This window comes from Engystomops pustulosus, chromosome 1 (assembly GCF_040894005.1).
Source record: "Engystomops pustulosus chromosome 1, aEngPut4.maternal, whole genome shotgun sequence".
In the NCBI taxonomy this organism is placed as follows: domain Eukaryota; kingdom Metazoa; phylum Chordata; class Amphibia; order Anura; family Leptodactylidae; genus Engystomops; species Engystomops pustulosus.
This window is the reverse complement of record NC_092411.1, coordinates 67,401,964-67,427,480: the sequence shown is the minus strand read 5'-3', so window position 1 is coordinate 67,427,480 and position 25,517 is coordinate 67,401,964. Positions and strand designations below refer to the sequence as shown.

General features: G+C 41.6%; 1 protein-coding gene across 2 annotated transcripts; it reads left to right on the top strand.

Annotated features, from left to right (window-relative positions):
* Positions 1-16,495: 16,495 nt before the first annotated feature.
* On the top strand, positions 16,496-25,152 carry PHETA1 (PH domain containing endocytic trafficking adaptor 1). 2 transcript variants are annotated; one of them, XM_072142925.1, is made up of 2 exons: positions 16,496-16,693; positions 19,179-25,152. In XM_072142925.1, exons 1-2 carry the CDS (start codon positions 16,669-16,671, stop codon positions 20,003-20,005), a joined length of 852 nt encoding a protein of 283 aa, XP_071999026.1. In that variant the 5' UTR covers positions 16,496-16,668; the 3' UTR covers positions 20,006-25,152. The 2 variants fall into 2 exon arrangements, with proteins under 2 accessions (XP_071999026.1, XP_071999034.1); XM_072142933.1 differs by having other exon boundaries at positions 16,496-16,697.
* The last annotated feature ends 365 nt before the right edge of the window (positions 25,153-25,517 follow it).

Here is a 25,517-nt window from a genome sequence, read left to right as displayed (position 1 = left end):
TGTAAACCAAGCACACTGACATATTGGTGTACGTCCCCTCTGGCAGGATCTTCTCTTCTTTTAGCTTCTTACGTCCTGGTTTATAAGAAAAAAATGATGCAAATGAGCCTCAGACTAATTTGCATAATTTTAAAAAGCTTTAAAAAAAACCAGGGCGTATGAATCTAAAAGAAGAGCAGGTCCTGCCAGAGGGGTAACACACCAATATGTGCTTGGTTTACAATCCTTCATCCTGGTGGTAGATGACCTTTAACCCCTCAGCGCTCAGCGTTGTACAGCGCAGGCTCAGCCCATGTAATGGGCAATGTAAATGAAACCAAAATGCAACGTGTGAACATGGCCTCAAGAATCCAGGAACAGCCTAGAAGCAAAACACACAAAACAAGTACAGAGACATAATACACATGTCTAGGAACAGACAAAACAGGTCAAGATCAAGGAATGGAGCTGGAAGCAGAGAGCAAGGTTTTAAGATTCTTAAAGGGCTGGCTCACCTTGGGTAACTAGATTATCTAAAGATGCAGCAGCCACTATAATTCATGTACCTTTTTTCCTTTTCTGTGCTGTGAAAAATTGAGAGCCATTTTAAAAGTACTAAAATGACTTTGCTTCCCATGACAAGTGATACACCATGATTTATTATTTATATGGTGTCATGTCAACCCTTCAAGGGTTGCTATAATTGTTTCTTTCATTAGACGGTTGGTGCCACAAAAGACACGTGTCCTACTCCTGCAGTAACTGGGTGCCTATAGCCCTATACAGCAATACAGCATGGATCACGTGCACATCTTCATTCAACACTCCACTCATTTCTGTGGGACTTAAGCTACATTAACACTGACCTATGGGAGACGTATATACGGGCGCACATCGCTGTACAGGAGCGATACGGTGCAGCACACGTGTGGTACCGTACTATCTTAATTAAAAACGCATGTGTTTTTTTAATGGAATGAAAACGCATGACTAAAAACGGGTTCAAAACACCTCGGGTGACACCACCCTTAAGCCATGTTTGGGCCATTTTTAAGCAGTCTGTTAAAAAGCACATGCGTTTTTGGAAAACACATCTGTTTTTGACCCGTTTTAATTAAGATAATTGGTAAAACCGGTCAAAAACGGATGCTTAAAAATGACCCAAAAACGGGTTCAAAATGCCACGTGTGCTGCTGGCCTTAGGGTGATGTCACACATGGCATTTTTAGGCCATTAAAAACCGCATCCGTTTTTTAAAAACGCATCTGTTTCTTGAAAGCGCATGCATTTTTGTCCAATTTTCCAAATTTGCGCAATTAAAAAGAGCCAAAAACGCACACGTTTTTTCTATCTGAAAACGCACTAAATAAAAACGTCCCAAAAACGTCCTAAAAACGCCATTTGTGAAATCACCCTTAGACTGTGTTCAGACGTTACAGTTGACTTGGATTTAGAAACCGGAACAGGGAGAGCCAATATTATATGTGTTTCAACTGCAACTGTATGTAGTCCCTGGCAAATGGGGCAACTGCTGCAATGTTTTGTATAGTGTAGCAGGTGATTTTTTTACTGCATTATTGGGAAACATGACTATGTAGTCATATATATTTATTGATATACACATTCCGTGCATGGCCAAAAGTTTTGAGAATGATACAAATGTTAATTTTTACAAAGTCTACTACATCAGGTTTTATAATGGCAATTTACATATACTCCAGAATGTTATAAAGAGTGATCAGCTTAACAGCAATTAATTGCAAAGTCAATATTTGCCTAGAAAATTAACTTTTTCCCCCAAAACACATTTCAACTTCATTGCAGGCCTACCTTAAAAGAAGCAGCTAACATCGTTTCAGTGATTGCTCCATTAACACAGGTGTGGGTGTTGATGAGGACAGGGCTGGAGATAAATCTGTCATAATTAAGTAAGAATCACACCACTGGAGACTTTAAAGGAGGCTGGTGCTTGGCATCATTGTTTCTCTTCTGTTAACCATGGTTATCTCTAAAGAAACACGTGCAGTAATCATTGCACTGCACAAAACTGGCCTAACAGGGAAGAGTATCGCAGGTAGAAAGATTGCACCTCAGTCAACAATCTATCACATCTTCAAGGGGAGAGGTTTCATTGTTGCCAAAAAGGCTCCAGGGCGCCCAAGAAAGACCAGCAAGCACCAGGACCGTCCCTTAAAAGTGTTTCATCTTAGGGATGGGGCTACCAGCAGTGCAGAGCTTGCTCAGGAATGGCAGCAGGCAGGTGTGAGTGCATCTGCACGCACTGTGAGGCGGAGACTCTTGGAGCAAGGCCTGGTGTCAAGGAGGGCAGCAAAGAAGCCACTTCTCTCCAGAAAAAACATCAGGGACAGACTGATATTCTCCAAAAGGTACAGGGAGTGGACTGCTGAGGACTGGGGTAAAGTCATTTTCTCTGATGAATCCCCTTTCCGATTGTTTGGAACATCTGGGAAACAGCTTGTTCGGAGAAGACAAGGTGAGCGATACCACCAGTCTTGTCTCGTGCCAACTGTAAAGCATCCTGCAACCATTCATGTGTGGGGCGGCTTCTCAGCCAAGGGAATCGGCTCTCTCACAGTCTTGCCTAAAAACACATCCATGAATAAATAATGGTACCAGAATGTCCTCCAAGAGCAACTTCTCCCAACTGTCCAAGAGCAGTTTGGTGATCAACAATGCCTTTTCCAGCATGATGGGGCACCTTGCCATAAAGCAAAGGTGATAACTAAATGGCTCAGGGAACAAAACATAGAGATATTGGGTCCATGGCCTGGAAACTCCCCAGATCTTAACCCCACTGAGAACTTGTGGTCAATCATCAAGAGACGGGTGGACAAACAAAGACCAACAAATTGTGACAATTATACATTTATACTGTGAAATGTGTAAAGCTGGAACTTCTCTATAAGAAAAGCTGATTGCTTAGAATGTAATCTGTTCCTATTAAATGGATTATAGAGATGAATGTTATACATGCCATAATAATAATTAGGTTGACTTCAGTATTTCATCTGACTTGGTCAGCAAAACCATTTCTCTTTCTTCTATAGTAACCCAATATAAATGACATCCTAGTTAAAGCAGCGTCCACATGTAAAGGGTGTCCTGAGGGAAACAGATAAGCCTGGGTGTATGATGGAGCAAAATATATCTCATCCTGCATTATTGTTCCCACAGCTGCTGTGTTCCTTGTGTCCCTTATACATTGTCTCTGGGATCTTTGTGTGTAAACAGTGTACTACAACACAGTATCTATTGCACTATTAAGCTCTGTTCTCATCACTGTTGGAGTGCCCAGTGTTCTGCTGCAATGTAAGAGTAGAAAAATGAAAAAAAAGAAAACGTAAGTGGGTAGTCAGTATATTATAATGATAAAATTCTGGTATTTTGTTATGAATGATTTTCAGATTATGTGTGTCCCCCTTAGATAATGTACAATCCAGGGATAGCTGTGTAATAAGTAGTAAATTGGATAGTTATTTTCCGAAAAGTCAGTTGAATCCACTAAATTCGCAAATCATATCATGTATCACATATCATCAAAATGGTAAAAAAAAAAGAGAAAATCATATGATTTTGATTTATATTTATTTAGGATTTATATTTTGTATACCAGTATACTTTTGCAAAGGGGGTTGTTAAATAGGCAAAGTATTATGCACTTGTTTAAGTTGAAAATGAAGAGAAATATAAAATCTTGACATGCAGGAAACTAATTCGTCTTTGACTGAAGTGCCATCCAGTGGTTATTTGGAGTTGTTACACTTTTGCAATATGCATTGGATACTTTGTATTTTGAAGAATATTTAAATAAATACATTTTTAGCCATAAAGAATATAAAAAGATAAATACAGGCAGTTAAGTTCTTAAGTTGAATTTGTAAGTCAGAACTGTATACTTTATAATTGTAGCCCCAGGCAAAAAATTTTTTGGCCTCTAGGACTATTGGATTTTAAAATGTTGGGTTGTCATAAGAATCAGGATTAACAATAAATCTTAATTACAGACACCTCTGATAACCGTTACAGCTGTTTATTGTAACCTAGTGCTAAAGTACAGAAAATTACCAAAATCCAGAGGGCCGTTTGTAACTAGGGGTCGTCTGTAAGTCGGGTGTTCTTAAGTAGGGGACCGCCTGTAAACAGCCAAAGCATGGTTTTATTTGCTTTAATACTGCTTTGACCCAAGAGACGCTAGAATCTACATACACTACTGGAATCACTAACTAGGAATCACTTCTATAAACAAAAGTATCAATTTATTATACATTTAATTCTAATATTTTTGGTTTTATTGTGCAATGGTTTATCTTTTGTTATGTAAATCTCCAGAATAATCAGAGTAAACAGAAAACTATCTTTCCTATACGGTGTATTTTGTGATATATGCAGGAGGCACGACAGTTCAGTTGTATGAGTGGTATATATTATTTAGAAGTACAGTGCAGAACGTAGTTGTTTTCCAAGATACACTATGCTGTAAATGGCTATGGTATTTTTAAAGGCACAATGTAAATGTCAAAGTTCGCTTAGGGACAATCTGTCAGTCTCTTTGGGAAGAGTCTGTGGACTCTCTGGACCACCGCGGGAGATGTTGGTACTAGCTGAGACCGAAGTCTAAGTGGCACCTTCACCAGAGCCCGCCGCAAAGCGGGATGGTCTTGCTGTGGCAGGGTGCCACCAGGTCGTTCCACAGGTTCGACTAGTCCCACAGTGACAGCCAAGGTAACAGGGAGCAGGAGGAGATGCAGGCCATAGACCGAGTCTGGGGGTGACAGCAGGAGTACGGCTTGAAAGCAGGAGCTGACACATGACACTGGCAGATGGGAACGGACTGGCCCACGGAGGAGAACTGGTGGCTTGGGGGTGTCTGGGAACGCTGGGAACACAGGAGCCACCAGGAGCGTCTGGAAACGATGGAACACACAGGACACAGGAGCGCCTGGGAACGCTGAAGACACAGGACACAGGAGCGTCTGGATAGGCTGGAGACTATCTCACGCCTCTTCTGGAACAGCTTAGGGAAGATTGGTACAGAAACCATGGAAGTTCCTTGGGGAAGATGGGACTTTCACTTACAGGAAACAATGATAAAGATCTGGCAGGAAGGGAGGTGCCGGGTTATAAGGGCTGAGCTGGATTAGGCAGAGCCGGAGTGCACGTGGCCTAGTAGGGTAGCAGGAGCTTTGGAGAGGTGAGTCCAGGCCGGGGGGTTGCCGCGCCACATGGAAGGGAACGGGTCTACCAACAAGCCGTACCCAGGATCGCCGGTGCGACCATGACAGTGAAGATATGATGAAAGGAACTGAAGACGTCTGGCGGCACATCCTGCAAGAGTTGTCACGCAGTTGTGGATCTGATAGAGGAGAGATTTCACCACCTGGTTTAGGGCTTAGAAAACCAATTAAAAAGCATGTATCAACTCTGCATAATCGCAGTATCAATAAAATACTGTTATGGGAGATAATTTTGTTACATTATTGTAGAGAATGTTTCCACTTATACAGGTACAGTAGACATGCACAAAATGTTTATTCCAGAAAGATTGGCTAAATTTTGTCACACAGTGTGGCAACTTAGACCATGGAAGTTGCACCATTTTTCTGCCCAAATACACCTAATTTCTGGCAGATCTTCTGCTTTGTTTTCTTTTTTTGCTTGCACCGATCATGGGTTTTAACCCTTTAATCGCCCCCAGCAAAGCTGCCAGCGGCATGAACGAGCCGACGGCGTGTGGGCACCGCCATCTTGGCTCAGAGCGTCGCGCTCTTGTAATAGATGGTGTGCAAAATCCCCATATACTGCCATACTGCAGTATGGCAATATATGGTAGGATCAATCAGACAACCTAGGGTTAAAGTACCCTATGACGTTGAAAAATAGTAAAAAGAAAAAGTAAAAAAAAACTATATTAAAAAAACCTAAAAATTCAAATCATCCCCCTTTCCCTAGAAGTCATATAAATATAAATAAACCGTAAAAATCATAAACACATTAGGTATAGCCGCGTCCGAAAATGCCTGATCTATCAAAATATAATAACAGTTTTTACTGCGTTTAACCCCGTAACGGAAAATAGTGCCATTTTGAAAAATATAAAAAATTCAATTAAAAGGTTGTACAGTCCTAAAAATAGAAGCATTGAAAATGTCATCAAAAGTTGCAAAACCTGACACCACCCACAGCCCCACACATCAAAGTGTGAAAAAGTTATTAGCGCCAAAAGAAAGAAAAATGAAGATTTTTTTTGTAAGGGAGGTTTTAATTTATGTATGAAAACATTATAAATCCTATACAAATTTGTTATCCCCGTAATCGTACTGACCCAATGATTGAAGTAGACATTTTATTTGGGGCACAAAGTGAAAGCCGTAAAATCCAAGCCCACAAGAAATGGCGCAAATGTGTTTTTTCATCATTTTCACTACATTCAGAATTTGTTTCCCGCTTTCCAGTATACAGCATAGAATATTAAATACCATCACTATGAAGAAAACAAGCCGTCACAAAGCTCTTTACATTGAAAAATAAAATAAGTCATAGATTTTTGAAGGTGGGGAGTGAAAAATAAACACACAAAAAAGAAAAAGGGCCTGGTCCTTAACTGGTTAAAAGTGTATTTTTCTTTTATTATAATCAATTATTTTAGGGACCATTTAATTTCTATAGAGGTTTTGGAAATCCTGTTAATAGAAACCCCCCACAAATCACTTCCTTCTATTAACTGCATTCAAACTATTTGAAAGAGCAGGTAGGAAGCTTGTTAACCCTTTAAGTATTTTACAGAACTTCAAACAAAATGAAAGGTTGATTGAGAATTGGCTAATTTCATCATTAATACGTTAATTTAGCCTTAAAATTTACACACTTAGGCCCCTTTCACACTTGCGTTTTTCACGCGCGTTTTCTGCGCATGCTTTTGACGCGCAGAACTTGCATTGCACTCTGACCCATTGTAACCAATGGGTCTTTTCAGACTTGCATTCTTTTTCACGCACACACGCGCGTTTTTTTAAATGCGCGTTTAAATCTCGACATGCTCTACTTTTGCAAGTCACGCGCGTGAAAAACGCACCATACAAGTCTATGGAGACGCATCAAAAACGCATTGCACTCTGAGACACTTGCAAGTGCAATGCAAGTGCAATGCGTTTTTCACGCATCAAATGCCATAGAAAAGATAGAGCTCAGTCCCGAGTCCATTTCACGCGCATTTTCTGCGCATGAAAAACGCATTGAAATTGCATTGCAATTGCATCAAAAACGCGCGTGAAAAACTGAGACACTGAACAAACACTGACTGAAAACTGATTGCACTCTGATGCAAAATGCGCGTTTTTCACTGACCAAACCCTGATCGCACTCTGATCAAACTCTGACGTGAAATGCAACGCGAGTGTGGAAGGGGCCTTAGGCCCCTTTCACACTTGCCTTTTCCACGCGCGTTTTCTGCGCGTGCTTTTGGCGCGCAGAACTTGCATTGCACTCTGACCCATTGTAATCAATGGGTCTTTTCAGACTTGCATTTTTTTTCACGCACACACGCGTGTTTTTTTTAACGCGTGTTTAAATCTCGACATGCTCTACTTTTGCAAGTCACGTGCGTGAAAAACGCACCATATGGCCCCTTCCACACTCGCGTTGCATTTTACGTCAGAGTTTGATCAGGGTGCGATCAGGGTTTGGTCAGTGAAAAACGCACATTTTGCATCAGAGTGCAATCAGTTTTCAGTCAGAGTTTGTTCAGTGTCTCAGTTTTTCACACGCGTTTTTGATGCAATTTCAATGCGTTTTTCACGTGTAGAAAACGCGCGTGAAATGGACCCAGGACTGAGCTCTATCTTTTCTATGGCAATTGATGCGTGAAAAACGCATTGCACTTGCAAGTGTCTCAGAGTGCGATGCGTTTTTGATGCATCTCCATAGACTTGTATTGTGCGTTTTTCACGCGCGTGACTTGCAAAAGTAGAGCATGTCGAGATTTAAACCCGCGTTAAAAAAACCGTGCGCGTGAAAAAAAATGCAAGTCTGAAAAGACCCATTGGTTACAAAGGGTCAGAGTGCAATGCAAGGTCTGCGGGGCAAAAGCATGCGCAGAAAACGCGCGTGAAAAATGCAAGTGTGAAAGGGGCCTATAAGTCTATGGAGATGCATCAAAAACGCATTGCACTCTGAGACACTTGCAAGTGCAATGCGTTTTTCACGCATCAATTGCCATAGAAAAGATAGAGCTCAGTCCTGAGTCCATTTCACGCGCATTTTCTGCGCGTGAAAAACGCATTGAAATTGCATTGAAATTGCATCAAAAACGAGCGTGAAAAACTGAGACACTGAACAAACACTGACTGAAAACTGATTGCACTCTGATGCAAAATGCGTGTTTTTCACTGACCAAACCCTGATCGCACCCTGATCAAACTCTGACGTGATCTGCAATGCAAGTGTGGAAGGGGCCTTAAGCTGAATAAAAGTTCAAAATGCACCCACGAATATATTGTGTGGTTTCTTTTGAGTACGAGGACACCCAACATGTGGATGTAACCTGCTGTCTGGGCACATGGCGGGGCACAGAAGGGAAGTAGCACCATCAAACTTTTGCAGGGAAGACGTTTGCAGAGCCCCTAAAAAAAGGTTTGCAGAAGCCCTGAGGCAATGTACACTTGTGGCGTTTAGATTGAAATCCAAAGGCTCCACCTGCGATCACATGTAGAGGTAACATTGCATTTCTTTCGCATTTAGTTAACGCGTTAGAAACGTAATCTTACTTCAACATGTGATCATGGGTGAAGACTTTGGATTTTGGTTCTAAAGCAACCAAAATCTCATGTGTGGATGCGGCTTAAGGTACCAAAACCCTGTTAAAAATCTGTGGCATAGGGGGCATTTTAACCCCTTGTCACTGATGGGCTTTTTCCATTTTATTTCCTGTTTATCGCTACCCACTTTTCCGTTTATATAGCCATACAAGGGTTTTTTTTCTGCATAACAAATTGTACTTCCTATTGACAGTATTTTATATCCTTTGACATGTACTAGGAAGTGGAAATAAAATTGACAAGAAACTGCATTTGCACCATTTTCTTGTGAACTCTTTTTTTACGTTTTTCACTGTGTGCCCTAAATGACATCTCTAATTTATTGTTTGGGTTTTTCCCTTTGCCATATTCTGAGGCCAATAACTTTTTCATACTTAGGTATGCAGTGCTGTGTAGGGTGTAATTTTTTCCAGTAGGAGCTGGATGTTTTCATTGCTACCATTTTCGGTAAAGTGTGACCTTTTGATCACTTTTTATTTAACTCTTATGTGTTGCAAAACGGCAAAAAAGTGGTGACTTGGACATTTGGGTGTGTTTTTCCGTTAGGTTTACTGCCAGGAATAACTGTGTTTATATTTTTATAGATTGGGAATTACAACTTTTTTGTAATGATATATTGTTCTGTGTGTGTTTTTTTTTTCTTTTTTTAAACTTTTTTTTTTTACTGCAATGCTGCATGAACAAGTGATCATCTGATCACTTGTTTATACTAATGCATTGCAAAAACCATGTATTGCAGTGCATTAGAAGTGACAGCCTATGCACAGCTCAGGGGCTGGATCGAGCATGCTTTGCCTCAGGCAGACAAGGGGGGTCATTTACTAAGGGCCCGAATCGCGGTTTTCTGTCGCGTTACCCGAATATTTCCGATTTGCGCCGATTTTCCCTGAATTGCCCCGGGATTTTGGCGCACGTGATTGTTTTGTGGCGCATCGGCGCCGGCATGCACGCAACGGAAATCGGGGGCGTAAGAAAACTGACGGATTCGGAAAAAACGCCTTTTTAAAAAAAAAAAAAGTGTCGCTTGACACGCACTTACCTGCAACCAGGGTAGGATGGTGAACTTCAGTGAACTCCGACGGAATTAAGCGCAGCAGCGACACCTAGTGGACATCAGGCGCACTATCTTAGTGAATTGCCGGAAGACCCGAATCCTCCACAGAGAACACGGCGCTGCATCGCGACAGGACCGGGTAAGTAAATCTGCCCCACGGTGTCCTTCATTAGGTCTCCAGCTATACAGCACAGCAGATGGCTTACCGCAATGGCAGTAATCGCAATAGGTGTGGGAGGGAGCAACCTCCCTCACCAGGTACATAGATTACATAGATCCCACGGTCACAGCATCTAACGGGTTAAACAGTCCGGATCAGAACTCTTCCCTGCACAGGGGACCCGTGCAGAACTTAGGCTAGGCCGACGGAGAAACCCTTAAATTTCTGTGTGATACCTTGCCACTGTACAAACAACAACAAATAAATAAATCTGTTTACCATCTGCCGATCGATGTCAGTCTGTCTACTTGGACAGCACACACACAATGTTCCTTTGTTTCTATATTTGGAATTCTCTTAGTCAGAATAGCCATGATTTTTTTCTGAACACAGAAATGCTTGCATGGGGAATTTCTGTAACCACAATTTCCTGGAACTAAATCCCAAATTTAGTAAAGTCAAAACTTTTTTTTTTAACGATGCATTTATTTCCAATATAAAGACAACACTATGTGGAACTAATAAATACCTTATCTTCATGTTGCTGAAGTTAGGTACTCGGCACGTAGCCTGCCATGTTCAGAATCTAGAACTACTCCACCATAATTAGTATACTACGTTCTTATAAAATCAATACATATAATCTTTATTATACACAAAAGACAACACAAAATTGTACTGTCATAAATTAAAACAATATGATTGTGCAGAGGAAATCCAAAACAAAAAAAAAAGGTCCGGAGAGACAAATGTCCACATGGATGAACTACTCCACCATAATTAGTATACAACGTTCTTATAAAATCAATACATATAATCTTTATTATACACAAAAGACAACACAAAATTGTATTGTCATAAATTAAAACAATATGATTGTGCAGAGGAAATCCAAAACAAAAAAAAAGGTCCGGAGAGACAAATGTCCACATGGATGTACAACAGGGTATAGAAGTTCAATATGAGTCACACCTCAGTACTAAGTGAAAAGACAAGTGTCCTACCCATTATACGTCGTCTGTGGCTGCCTCCCGGACACCCCAACGCGCGTTTCGCCCACGCTTCTTCAGGGGGTACGATCGGCGCACGCGCCGTGAGCGACTTCCGGGTCCGGCACCTGCTCCACTTCCGGCAGCACGGCGCTAGCGCGCATGCGCGGGGTCCGACAGCGCTATCGGATCCCCGGTCATGCGCAGTGCGCCAAGTGATGCCGGCAGGGACGGGGTGGAGCCTCGTCACTCAGTGCTCGTGCGCACACCCGCCCTTGAATCTAGGGGTGTGACTACCTGCACTCGGGAGAAGGTAAGAAAAAGAGGAGGAGGACGGGGAGGGAAGGAGAGAATGGAAAAAATTGGCATGGAAAGAAAAGAGGAAGAAAAAAAGGAAAAAGAAAAAAAGAGAAAAAGGAGGAGAAAAAAGAAGGAAAAGAAAAGAGAGAGAGAAGAGAGTAGCGTGTTAGTGAGTATCAACCTTCCATACACTTGTGAGTGTTATTGTAATATTAGTGTAGCATAGTGAAACGTAGATTTGGTGTCAAAAGAGGGAAGGAAAAAAGGGGAAAAGGTAAAGAAATAAATGAAGGGAGAGTAAATGCATTAAAATGCGTTGCAATCCGATGTGTGCCTACCTCGTAAAGTGTCATGTGCATATTAAAGTGCCAGTGCCAATATCAAAAATGCCCCAAAAAGGTGAGGAAACCATTTTTTTACCAAAATACAATACATGCAAAAAAGTGTCATGGTGCAATACAGCAGTTAAAAATTTCTATTATGAAAGAATAATAATGAAATAGAAAAGTAAAAATAATAATGTTACTGAACATGTGACTTGCAAAAGTAGAGCATGTCGAGATTTAAACGCGCGTTAAAAAAACGCGCTTGTGTGCGTGAAAAAAAATGCACGTCTGAAAAGAGCCATTGATTACAATGGGTCAGAGTGCAATGCAAGTTCTGCACGTCAAAAGCACGCGCAGAAAACGTGCATGAAAAACGCTTTCTGCGCGTGCTTTTGACGCGCAGAACTTGCATTGCACTCTGACCCATTGTAACCAATGGGTCTTTTCAGACTTGCATTCTTTTTCACGCACACACGCGCGGTTTTTTTAACGCGCGTTTAAATCTCGGCATGCTCTACTTTTGCAAGTCACGCGCGTGAAAAACGCACCATATAAGTCTATAGAGACGCATCAAAAACGTATTGCACTCTGAGACACTTGCAAGTGCAATGCAAGTGCAATGCGTTTTTCACGCATTAATTGCCATAGAAAAGATAGAGCTCAGTCCTGAGTCCATTTCACGCGCATTTTCTGCGCGTGAAAAACGCATTGAAATTGCATTGAAAAACGCGCGTGAAAAACTGAGACACTGAACAAACTCTGTCTGAAAACTGATTGCACTCTGATGCAAAATGTGCGTTTTTCACTGACCAAACCCTGATCGCACCCTGATCAAACTCTGACGTGATCTGCAACGCAAGTGTGGAAGGGGCCTAAGGCCCCTTTCACACTTGCGTTTTTCACGCGCGTTTTCTGCGCGTGCTTTTGACGTGCAGAACTTGCATTGCACTCGGACCCATTGTAATAACGCACACACGCGCGTTTTTTTTAACGCGCGTTTAAATCTCGACATGCTCTACTTTTGCAAGTCACGCGCGTGAAAAACGCACCATACAAGTCTATGGAGATGCATCAAAAACGCATTGCACTCTGAGACACTTGCAAGTGCAATGCAAGTGCAATGCGTTTTTCACGCATCAATTGCCATAGAAAAGATAGAGCTCAGCCCTGAGTCCATTTCACGCGCGTTTTCTGCGCGTGAAAAACGCATTGAAATTGCATTGAAATTGCATCAAAAACGCGCGTGAAAAACTGAGACACTGAACAAACTCTGACTGAAAACTGATTGCACTCTGATGCAAAATGCGCGTTTTTCACTGACCAAAAACTGATCGCACCCTGATCAAACTCTGACGTGAAATGCAACGCGAGTGTGGAAGGGGCCTAAGGCCCCTTTCACACTTGCGTTTTTCACGCGCGTTTTCTGCGCGTGCTTTTGACGCACAGAACTTGCATTGCACTCTGACCCATTATAACCAATGGGTCTTTTCAGACTTGCATTCTTTTTCACGCACACACGCGCGTTTTTTTTAACGCGCGTTTAAATCTCGACATGCTCTACTTTTGCAAGTCACGCGCGTGAAAAACGCACCATACAAGTCTATGGAGACGCATCAAAAACGCATCGCACTCTGAGACACTTGCAAGTGCAATGCAAGTGCAATGCGTTTTTCACGCATCAATTGCCATAGAAAAGATAGAGCTCAGTCCTGAGTCCATTTCACACGCATTTTCTGCGCGTGAAAAACGCATTGAAATTGCATTGAAATTGCATCAAAAACGCGCGTGAAAAACTGAGACACTGAACAAACACTGACTGAAAACTGATTGCACTCTGATGCAAAATGTGCGTTTTTCACTGACCAAACCCTGATCGCACCCTGAGCAAACTCTGACGTGAAATGCAACGCGAGTGTGGAAGGGGCCTAAGTGTTTCTATAAAGAGGTTTAGGTTAATTTTAAGTCTAATAAAGGAATCCTAGAATGCTGAAAGTGTAGTAAATTGAAAGACAGCATGTTATAGAGCAGGAGTCAATATACATATTGATTTATAGCAGCTATATAGCAGAGATGCTCAAATTACTAACCCTTACTGCAACTGTGACTATAGACAAACACTGCAATTGGCCCACTATTGGGGCAAGTAAACTGTTCCAGTGTGGGTTTTGTACCTTTTGATGTCAGTTATAGGGGGACATGTATTATTCCTATTGCTTTCTTTTTCTTTTTTTGTGCAACTTTTTGTGAGACTTTTTGCAGTTTGAGACTTTTTAGGCACAGAATCCAGCAGTATACCAAAGTTAGCTGTCTCAAGGATTTGCAGTGCGCCATATTTATCTTTGTTTAACTTGAGACTTTTGGGGTCTGAAATTATCCCATTCTTGCATGTCCCACTAATAAGTCCCAAAACAGAGCATGCTACAGATTTCAGAAAAATTGCAAAAGTGAGACTAAACAGGCAACTCATCAAATGTATCACAAAGGGAAAAAACTTAAGATAGATTGCAATGATTAAATAGGCCAACTTCAGGAAACTTGAAAAAGTGTCAGCTGAAAAACTATGATAAATGTGCCCCATAGAGTCAGTTATGCATTATGCATGTGCATGGAAAGGCTGCTCCATGTTACTGTGCCCTCCATCCATAAAATCCCCAAGTAGGATATATCATCAATAATTTCTAATAAACCATAAAATATGTGAATCAACCTATAAAAAATAAACCATAGTGTTAAGTGATTGCTCCATTCGCATCCAGGGGTTGTGGACTCACTGGACCACCGCGGACTATGACGTAAGCTGACACCTGGGATCGGAATCTAAGTGGTACCCGCTCTTCACCAAAGCCCGCCGCAAAGCTGGTTGGACTTGCTGCGGCGAGGTACCACCAGGTCGTTCCACAGGTGCGACTTTGTCCAAGGTGGCAGCCAAGGCGAGGTACACAGATTTTAAACAGGATCGTAGACGGGGACAGGCAGGAGGTCAGGATGGGCAGCACGGGATTAGAGTTGGGGACATAGCAATAGGTCAAGGCAGACAGCAGAGGAGCATAGTCAGGAACGGAAACAACGGACAGGTAAGAAGCGCGGGCGCTGCAGCAGCGTACATGGAGGGGCATAGGTTAACCCGCAATCCGAGATATGGGATGCGGGAGCCCCCATGACAGGTTTGTCTTCTGCTAGATAATTAAAGGTAACCTGCCACCCTCAACCAACTAAATAACCCCAGACAGTACTTTATAGAACACTGTTCAGGTGTCTAAATGGTTCTAATCTGTCTTAAGTATGTAGCATCTGTGGTCGAACAACAACTTTTAATCCCCATGTCTTGTATCAGTAATCCAGTTCTGGAGGCAGGAGAGATTTTGGGTCCAGTCAACCTCCAACCCTACATCACTACTCTCCAGTTTGAAACTCCTGTGCATGCACAGTGCAACTAATAGTTTGGTGATGGCCTGCTCGTCCATCATGAAAACTCCAGTAATGTGTGCGCCGCTAGCTAGGCGGCCATTCCCTGATGTGACAGTGAGCCATTGAAATATTGAAATGTGATGTCCTATCTTGTCTCATAAAGGGGCATTCTGATGTGATAATTGGAGACTTTAATGCCATACCATGCCTACCTGAGTATTGTTGCTGACCATGTCCATCCCTTTATGACCACAATGTACCCAACATCTGATGGCTACTTTCAGCAGGATAATGCGCCATGTCATAAAGCTGGAATCATCTCAGACTGGTTTCTTGAACATGACAATGAATTCACTGTACTCAAATGGCCTCCACAGTCACCAGATCTCAATCCAATAGAGCATCTTTGGGATGTGGTGGAACGGGAGATTCGCATCATGGATGTGCAGCCGACAAATCTGCGGCAACTGTGTGATTGCCATCATGTCAATATGGACCAAAATCTCTGAGGAATGCTTCCAGCACCTTGTTGAATCTATGCCACGAAGAATTGAGGCAGTTCTGAAGGGAAAAGAGGGTCCAACCCGTTACTAGCATGGTGTACCTAATAAAGTGGCCGGTGAGTGTACAGAGGACTTGTTCTGGGCTACCTATATCCTGGGGGCCATCTTCATACTCCATATTTTTATACAGTAAGGGGGGGGGGGGATTTTGTTTGTCTGCCTAGGGTGCCAAAACGCCTGTGTGACTCAGGTGATTCTGATGGCGCTGTTGGCGATGTCCCCGCCTGGGTCATATAAAGGATGCCGACATGCCTGCAGCTTATGTCACACAGTGAGGTGGATGAATTATCTTGGATAAAGAGAGCTGCTTACTCAGGTCCCCTGTACACCAATATGCTCATGCCTGTGCAGGTGAGCACAGTGGGGGTCCTTGCATCATAGCGATATATGATGCACAGCTTCAAAGCAGCGGCAACGGTTGTTCATGGTTCCTTTTTCATGGTCCGAGCTCGTTCAGGGGCAGGGGGCCTGACAAATTTATAAACAATATTTGAGAGATATAAATGGAGTCGGTGTATATAGAAAAGGTCTTAGATATTTTGCATTCAGCTCATGAAAAATGCAAAAATAAAAGCTTTGGATTGATATTTTTGGGAAGTTTATATCAGTGCTTGGCTTCCGCTGGATCTTTAGGGCCTGTTATGAATTGCACGGGTCATCAGGAGTATTTCCAGGGGCTCTGGTGGCCCCCAGCACTTCTCATAACTGGAGTTCCAGCTTTTCTGACATTACTGCAGGGGGATAATGGCCCCGCGTGTGGGGCTCTGGTGATGCCTGTGATGTGAGTGGAGGCTCTGGTAGGGACGCTCCACTCCTGTGTATTTGGACACGCAGGCACCGTCCACGCCGCTAGGGGGCGGGGCTAGAGCTGTGAGCGGGGCGGGGCCTGTGGGGACGAGCCATTTCCTGTCCAGGCGGGTGGAAATGTGGAGACTTTCGGGAGACTGAGGAGCGGACAATGGGCAGCGGCGGCAGGAGGGGGCAGAGCGGAGGTGCCAGTGTCTGCCGCACACCTGCCCTTACCTGGAGGAGGCGCTAGAAGGCTATGAGTGCAGATGAACCAGGCACCGCTAGCGCTGTGTATGTAAGCCCTATGTATAATAGTGACCTCATACACGGACATTTCACAATCTGCTTTGTGCTGATGCAGATGTGTGTGCGGGCGGACTCCTCCAGTGTTGTACACGGAGGTGCACACCTGTCCTGTGCACATGCAGCTCTCATACCTAGTCACATTCTAGAGTTCTCACTATTCCTCTTTATGTTATCTAGAATGTATCCTTGTATACTTTATCATCTCTTCAATATGTGTATAGAGGCTTGTTTGTTTTTTTTCCTTAATTTTCATTTGCATACTATCCAGGAATTTGTTATTTTTAGGAAAACTTCCGTCTTTAATCTCCGTAGATGACTTTATTCTGTGCTGCAGGGATGTGGTGGAAACCGGTTTTCCGAGATACGAGGGCTTATTTTTTTTGTTAGGATAGCCGTATTTACCCCTGGGAATGTGTTTTATTTATTTATTTTTTTATTGCATTGACCATTTCTGGTAAATATTGTTATAATATAATGCTTGTGATTGTGTAATATGGAATAATTATTTTGTATAATTTTAAAAGCACCAGAACTTTTGCACACGTGATGCATAATGTTTTTTTTTTTCTTTCTATTTTAAAATGTCATCTACTGAGGGGGGAGCAATTTTTTTTATTCCGTGAACATGGGATAATGTTGCTTTTATTTTTATAGAACATTAAAGTAAGATGCCTTAAACTTGCGTCTGAAGGATTTGGCGTGGTCTCCAATCATGGAACATGGTGCTTGGTGTCACCCTTTTGAGTCCTATTCGATAAAGTAATAGAGCAATATCCTTAGTCTTATTTTGTTTTTAATAATCTGGTTGCTATTGGTGGTTAAACTTCCTAGGTCTTTCTGCCTCATTGTCAGACATTTATGTAGAGCCTATGTGAAGAACGTGTGCAGTATATGTCACTATAGGCTGAGAGGGGTTAGACTGTTTTTGTTTGTCAGAATTCTGCTGCAAACAGTATGATATGTCAGTTACTGCAGAAAATCCATGTTTCATCTGACAGTGTAAAAATAACTGACGTGGCTTCCGAATTGCTATACACAGTAATACTACTATACTGCAGTATATACATCTAATGAGGCCTGCCAATGCCGTCTGATCAGAAAGCCTGTAAGCCGCCGGAATACTTCATTCTTTCTTGGGGCTCTTTCCCCTTGGTGTTGTTTTACACGTCCATGGTTTAGCGATTTCCACGGATGAGACACAAAGCCATTGATTTCTATTTTCTCATTGGCTTGTATTTTCACTGCTGTGTTGTCCATGGAAAAAAATTATGAAACATGTCCTATTTTTTTCATGATTGGGGATCACAGAAGACAACAGAAGTCTATGGGTCTGCAAACTAAAAACTGATTACAGGCGGTCCCCTACTTAAGGACACCCGACTTACAGACAACCCATAGTTACAGACGGACCCCTCTGCCCCATGTGACCTCTGGTGAAGCTCTCTGGATGCTTTACTATAGTCCCAGACTGCAATGATCAGATGTATGGTGTGTGTAATGAAGCTTTATTGATAATTCTTGGTCCAATTACACCAAAAATTTTGAAACTCCAATTGTCACTGGGGCAAAAGAAAAAAAATTGTCTAGAACTTCCATTATAAAATATACAGTTTCGACTTACATACAAATTCAACTTAAGAACATACCTCCAGACCCTATCTTGTATGTAACCCGGGGACTGCCTGTAAATATGCACTATTTTTTCACTGATGAGGCTGAAAAACCAGGTGTGATGTTTTCAAAGCAATGGCTTTTTTTTTTTTTTTTTTGCGGACACAGAGACTAAACGGGAGACAAAACGCAGGGGATGCACAACTGTAGCTGAGCACCAACGCTAGTGTGAAAGAGCCCTTAGTGTAGTAATGGATCCCCTGATCTCCACACACCTCCTCCGATCTTTTCAATGAAAGTGAAAGTAACTGTTATAATGCTGTGAACTGATTACATCACAGCGTGTTAATAGTTAATGATCCATGAGGGACGATAGCGCCAGCAGGCAGTTATGAGTGAAAAGGTCTAATCATATATTTTATTCATATGTTACTGGGCAGTGAAAAGGTCCATCAGAAGTTTCTAATAGATAAATCAATGCTCTTCATTGTGTAGTGAAACAAAGTTGCTTAAAAAATACAACAAAAGTCCTTAGTCTTTTTGTAGGGGGATCTTGTAAACTTTTCACCTAGTAGGAGCTGTAATCAGTCAAAATTGGGAAGTCCTAAAAAAGTCTACGGAAACCAATTTGAATTGGCATAATATATTTATTTAGTGATGGGTGTTCATTCCCAACCTAGAAAGTGATTGTGCCATAATTTTGGCTTACAAATACTGAACACAATACTGCCGTCTGAAGGCGGCCTAAGGACAGTTAGTAGGCCTATCATTGTAAGTCACTATGCAGTTTTTTCATAGGGAAATTGGTTTTTAGTGTCCCTTTTACTAATGCGGTTTATTCTCCTATTGTTTATTCAAGGGCTGGACATACGCAAAGACATGAAGCTAAACGAGAGGAACTTGGTGTATTATGCCAACTGCAACTCGCCAATAGACAAAAGTGGCTTCCTGTACAAGAAAGGGGAACGCAATGCCTCATACCACCGGCGATGGTTTGTGCTGAAGGGGAACATGCTCTTTTACTATGACAATCAGGAAAGTCGAGAACCAGTGGGAGTCATCATACTGGAGGGGAGCAGGGTGGAACTGTGCGAGTCTACAGAAGAATATGCCTTTGCAATTAGATTTGGCCTTTCCAAATCCCGTGCCTATATTCTTGCTGCAGATAGTCAGAGTACTATGGAATCCTGGGTAAAAGCTTTATCCAGGGCAAACTTTGAGTACATCCGGCTTGTGGTGAAAGAACTGCAACAGCAGGTCATGGAAATGCGCAAAGGTCAGGTCACCACTAGTGTGACTCCTGCTGCAGTAGGTACAGGTCATAGTCAGCACTTTCCGTCTATGTCTTCCATACAGGATAGCTCAGTTATAAAGGACAATGGTTGTGCTCAATGGAATAACAGCATCGCTGACTTGCCAAATGGCTTTGCCTGTACCAACGGGCCGCATTATAGAGGAGTGACATCTGAAACTTCAGGAAACCAAATCCAAAATAGGTTCATGACATCAGACCAAAATCGTCAAGTTGCTGCAAATGAGCCATGTGTCTTGAATGATGTTGCTGAAGACCGGTACAGTTTCACAAAACTTCATGAATTTTTTGGGGAAGAAATAAAACAACTCAGAGCACAGTGGACTAAAAGTTTCCGTGACAGGTCCAAGTGTGAAATGGGAGATTCTGAGTAAGAGCAGATATCTCATGACATAGATGTTAAAATTCTGACTATGTAGAAAAAAACTATTTATTCTCACTGCCACGACTGAGAGCCAAATGCTCTTTTTAGCCCCTTTTTTTGGTTTAGTATAATATTAGTCCATACAGCAGACGGAATTATAATCTGCAATATTAAAGCACTACATCAGACTGTTGGTTTTCAGATTATATTGCATGTCTGTTCTCATTGAGAGTAAGGCAATGAGAATGAAAAAAATTTTTTTTTTATAAAAAATATTGCTTTTAAAAAAATTTTGAAATCTGCACAATGATCTTTTATGTCTATTTTCGCATTATAAAAAGATATTGTTTTTTACTGTATGTTATATCACGGTTGGACAAACACTTTAGGTTCAGTTCACACTGGCATTTGGTAGCTGTCGTTATTAAAGTAGGAAAAATTGTGCAGCAGTCTGTGTTATAGTGGAAAGAATAAGTGCTATAGGGGCGTTACAGAGGCCATGGATAACACATATAGGAAGATTACCACAGTCCTGGTGTCTGCATGTAAGAGTAAGTGTCCCTGGTTTATTGTGCTTGATTTTGATGGTAGATTTCCTTTTAAATGGAGTGTTACAAAACACCTGATGCAAGAGTGAATTGGGCCTAATGTGTACCTTTATCATTTATCAATTAGTGAAATTTGTTTCACTGTTTATGGTCATTATATCACTTCTAATCTTCATATCCCTGCTGTTCTCCTCTCTCTAGCATGTGTCTCTAGCTGCTGTGACTCACTGCTCCACCTCTCCTCTGCATAGAGCTTCTATGTAATCTGACTCAATGGGGGATAATTATCAGGGCTTTTGCGCTACGTAAATCCGCCACCGGCAGGGAGTGGTCTGGCGTGCAGCGTTCCTGTCCCCGCGCCTGCACACTAGCTTCAGCTGGTGAATTTTCATATGTGAAAATTCACCGGCTGCATTTATTTCTATGCCAGGAGAGAGAAACGCGGCGCAGGACCCCGCCGTATGGGCCTGGCCTCTTGATGTATCCGACTGTACTGGCGCATGATAAATAACTCCCAATGAGTGTAATCCAGCACAGATTTTAGAAGCAGATGAGGGATGGAGGATAGAATATGAAGTAAATAAGAATGAGGCACTTTGCTCTGTAATGATGTATTGTAAAGTTTCTTGTGTCTACTTGCACAATTGAATTATGCCAATTGTTTGGGACCATTTAACTTTTTGATTGTTTAACCAATATTCTGTTTACACTATGATACTATTGATGTCCATAGAAGTCATGATTTTATTGCTATGTACAAAAAGCAAGATGTTCCTGGACTCTTAAAGGAGTTTTCTGGGTTAACACTATTGATCAGGGGTTTGAAAGGACAGCTGGAACTGGAGTGCTGCTTCATTCATTTTATCTACAATACATTGAAAAGCCACTACTATTTATATGGAATTCAGTGTAAACAATTGTAAATGGTACAGGTCATTATAGCATGAACTTGCAAGACCCCTTTTACTTTAATGACCCTGTCCTATAATAATTTAGGGAATCTGTTTTGCTTGTGGCAGTGATTATTGTGGCTCTCAAGGCTGTTACATTTAATAATTATAGTGATAGTGCTTCAAATCCATCACCAGTACTTCACTTTAAGGTTACACACACTGTAACTGTTGGGTATGTGAAAACTGTAATAGAACACATGAAAACCGTCCATGTACTCTAAGTCCCTGTTCACATCTGTTAGGTCTTTTCATTATGCCGTTCCTTACATTCATGGAGATGTGAAGCGGGTCTAAGATAACTGCAGCCTTATATGTAAGAACACAAAAATCTCTCTTCCATCACTTCTTCTCACGAAGGAACAGGATAGTTAATGAAAAGCATGTGAATTCCTGTTACACATCTGTGGCTCATATGATTTCATCAAAAAAGTGCTGATTCACACTAAATGGTGGAATTTTTTTTTCTGTTTTTTTTTCTTGTATTTGCAGAGAAGTCTAGTTCCATATTCGTGCAATAACTTGCAAAACTCTTCTTTAAATATCTGCATTCCCTTTGTTCAAGGCGGCGGTGTGGCCTGACGTGTTGTAATCTGCAGCTGGTTGGTGCATAGCTGATATTGCTTATCATGAATTGGACATTTTAACAAACCGCCCATCCAGGAGCATGCTCTGTCCAAGTTCACACTATAGTCTAACCGTGAGGCATAGAAATGGTTATAAATGAGGGAATAGAGCCTTTTACATATGTGGCGCCTGATAAGGCTGGATCCTGGTATATTTATAAAGTCGCTGAGTGTCACATAATTTTATTGCAATAAATAGTGTTATGTTCTTTTTAGACCTTGTTGTTTATGACTGCCCTTTAGCTAGGGAGCTTTCCTCATGGAATTGTAATTTAAGGATTTTACCAACATGTACAGTGCAATAACACTTTTGTATGTTTTTATGTAATTACTCTGTTTTATGTGGATGAGAAATAAGGGCAGGAAGCTGCACTTTTACGCTATGTTGAACAGTCCAGGTTGGTGCTCACCACAGCTGTCTGAATACAATTCATATCCAATTTTATCCACCAAACAGAGAATTTAGTAGCAACAACAATAATAATAATGTCCCTTTTTTGTTTTTCCTTCCAAATTCTATTTTAAAGGGAACCTGTCACCATGTTTTTTGCAAATGCAGGTAGTGGCAAGTTCCTATAGAGCCCTAGTAACTATCTGACACCCTGCTTTAAGCTAAAAATAGTTTCCCTCAGATCCCCATAAAATTTCTTGCTATCTATGCATCTTTAGAGCGAGTCGAGGGGGCTTGGTCTAATGTCATTTGACCAGGGTGACATCATCAAAGGTTCTTTAGCTACTTAACATTAGCAAACTGTACCCCATGTACATATCTGACCACATATAACAATTGCAGCAGCCTCCATGGACTTCTTCTCCTCTCCATTCAGGCTGATGTTATACAATATGTTGTGATTTCATGAGATATATGCTTGGTGTACAGTCTTCTTATTCTAAAAAGCTATAGGACCTGCGATGATGTCACCCTGGTCACATGACATTACAGCTGCATACAGAGAGAGGATGGGGAAGAGCTACTGGATTCAGCCTGAGTAGGCCACGCCCACCTCGTCTTGCTGTAGCCATTCTTGGATACCAGGTAATACTATAAAGTTGAATATATGGGAATCTCAGGGGAACCATTTTTGCCTAAAAGAAAGGTGTCGGTTAGTTACTAGGCCTCTATGGGAACATATCACTACCTGTAGTTGTGAAAAAATGTGGTGATGGGTTCCCTTTAAGTAAAAATTCTGGAGATTTGCTTTCAGTTGCCACCCTTCCATTATACTTCTGCTATTGTGACAGAAATAATAATCAAGGTTGGTGCGCTATAATGATAAAATTAACAGAAACATAACAGAAGAAAAAAATGGCCTTTTTCAAATCTTAATATTAAAGACTATATAACTAAAGAAAGCAGATGCTTATTTAAATGGTTTCCATCATTCTTTATACCTCTTGTTCTAAAACAGACTTGTGCCTCTTTCACACAGACGTACGCTCACTCGGCCATGGCCCAGGCAAACATACAGCCATGTGCTGGAGATGCGGAGGGGTGCCCTCCCCTCTCCGTAGTGAGACATGTCCCCAAGCCTTAATCGCGGGAAAACATAGAGCGTGCTCTTTGTTTTCCCTGTGCATGGTACGGTGACAGACGTATGTGGTCAACGTACCGCAGCTGGGCGCCATAAGTATCTGTGAGGACGTATATTCAGCCGCAGATTTGCGTCCGGATATACGTCCCCAAAACATCAGTGGAAAAGAGGCCTAAAGGGAATTTTTTTTTAAAGACAGACACTTCATGCATCGGTCTTAACATTCCCTCTGCCGGTGCACAGCACACCGTTCTTGGCGGAAAACCCTCAAAAAGCACAACCAGGAATTTTCCTGTTTTCATGCCTTGTAGACTACAAAACTAACGTACAGGGCATGATAATTCTGCATAACTAAGAGCAAAATGCACAAAGTGCTCTTATTTTAACTGAAAAATATATAAAAAAAAATCTAGCTAGTATCTAGTAATCTAGATCTAGTAGCTGTTTTATACCCATGTTTTTGGGGGGAAAAAAACAAGAGTTTACAACAGAATTGGTGGCTCAGTGGTTAGCACTACAGACTTGAACCCAGGACCCCAGCGCTGCAAGTCCCATCCAGGTCAACATCCTGTAAAGAGTTTGTATGTACTTTCTGTGTTTGCATGGGTTTTCTCCCACACTTCAAAACATACTGGTGGGTGGATTAGATTGTGAGCCCCATAGGGACAGATTTGGCAAGCTCTGTGCTGCTCTGCGTAATCTGTGTGTACTATATAAATTATTATTTTTATAATAAAAAATGGGAATGTGAACTACCATTTACTACCCCACGTCTCAATCAAAAGCTCTCGAATGGTCAATTATATCTGCACTTTTAGAGACCAGAGACCTAGGTGTGTATATGAAGCAATAGATATAGTTACATACTGTGCAAAATGTTTAGTGACCTTGGTTATGTTAAAGACACAGGTGCCAGGGTGATGAGTCCTGCTCCCAGGACACACAACATATGACTGAACATGGACAAGCTTTCTATTAGCATTCATCAACTGTTTCTATTAATGGTTGGCAAAGCAAAGCTCAAAATATGTAAAGTCAGGGCAAAATAGAAGCTTAGTTCTGTGATTTATATTTGTGTAGAGATATATAAATCCTGCTGGACTCCTGGGACAGACTTACAATATAAGTGCCGGGCAGAGAGCACATCACATAGGCATATAATACATAATTTTGTAAAGTGCATACCCCTTGACAAAGTCGTATAGGGAACAAAACACGTGTCGGGGAGGTGCTGGGCAGCGCTTTCTCCAATGTGCCTCACTATTCTCTGATTTCAGGTATACTCTGCTACTCCACATTGTTTGTGCCCCTTATTATTACCTTTTGATATATTTGTGACGTGTTGCCCTTTAGGCTCTGCACTATGCACTTCACAAAATGATGTATTCTAAGCCTATTTGATCTGCTCGCTGCCCGGCACTTATGTTTCTGCTATGAAACCACCCATGTCTGTTAAATGCTTAATTAAGTGTACCTAATAAACTTTGCATTTTTTATAATACTATTGATATTACTCATTATTTCATTTGGTAGTGTCTGTCTTCTGAGTAAATTAGTTCTATATTGTTTGGTGCCCTATCTTATTGTAGCATTTGCTTTTACATTTTTTTGTTTACTTTTTGGACCATTTCTTTAAATAGGATTTATTCCCAGGACAGTCATGTTTTCTCAGCCCACAGCCCATTATAATTGACAGCTTTCCTGGTGTAAAAGATCTTTATCTAGGGCTCAAACAGCCCTTATCAGTTGTAAGGTGACTTTTAGCCATAAAAAATGGCTACTGGTATGGGATGAGAGCACACACTAAGACACACCAGTCTCTTAGAAAATGCAGACTCACAATGTTTATTAGCGTGCAGCCAAAAC

What these genes read in the sequence shown, in the direction of transcription:
- PHETA1 (XM_072142925.1), top strand. Translation starts at nt 16,669, where the DNA reads ATGAACCAGGCACCGCTAGCGCTGT. An exon ending in CCAGGCACCGCTAGCGCTGT is followed by an intron (nt 16,694 to 19,178) that starts GTATGTAAGCCC and finishes TGTTTATTCAAG; the next exon opens with GGCTGGACATACGCAAAGAC.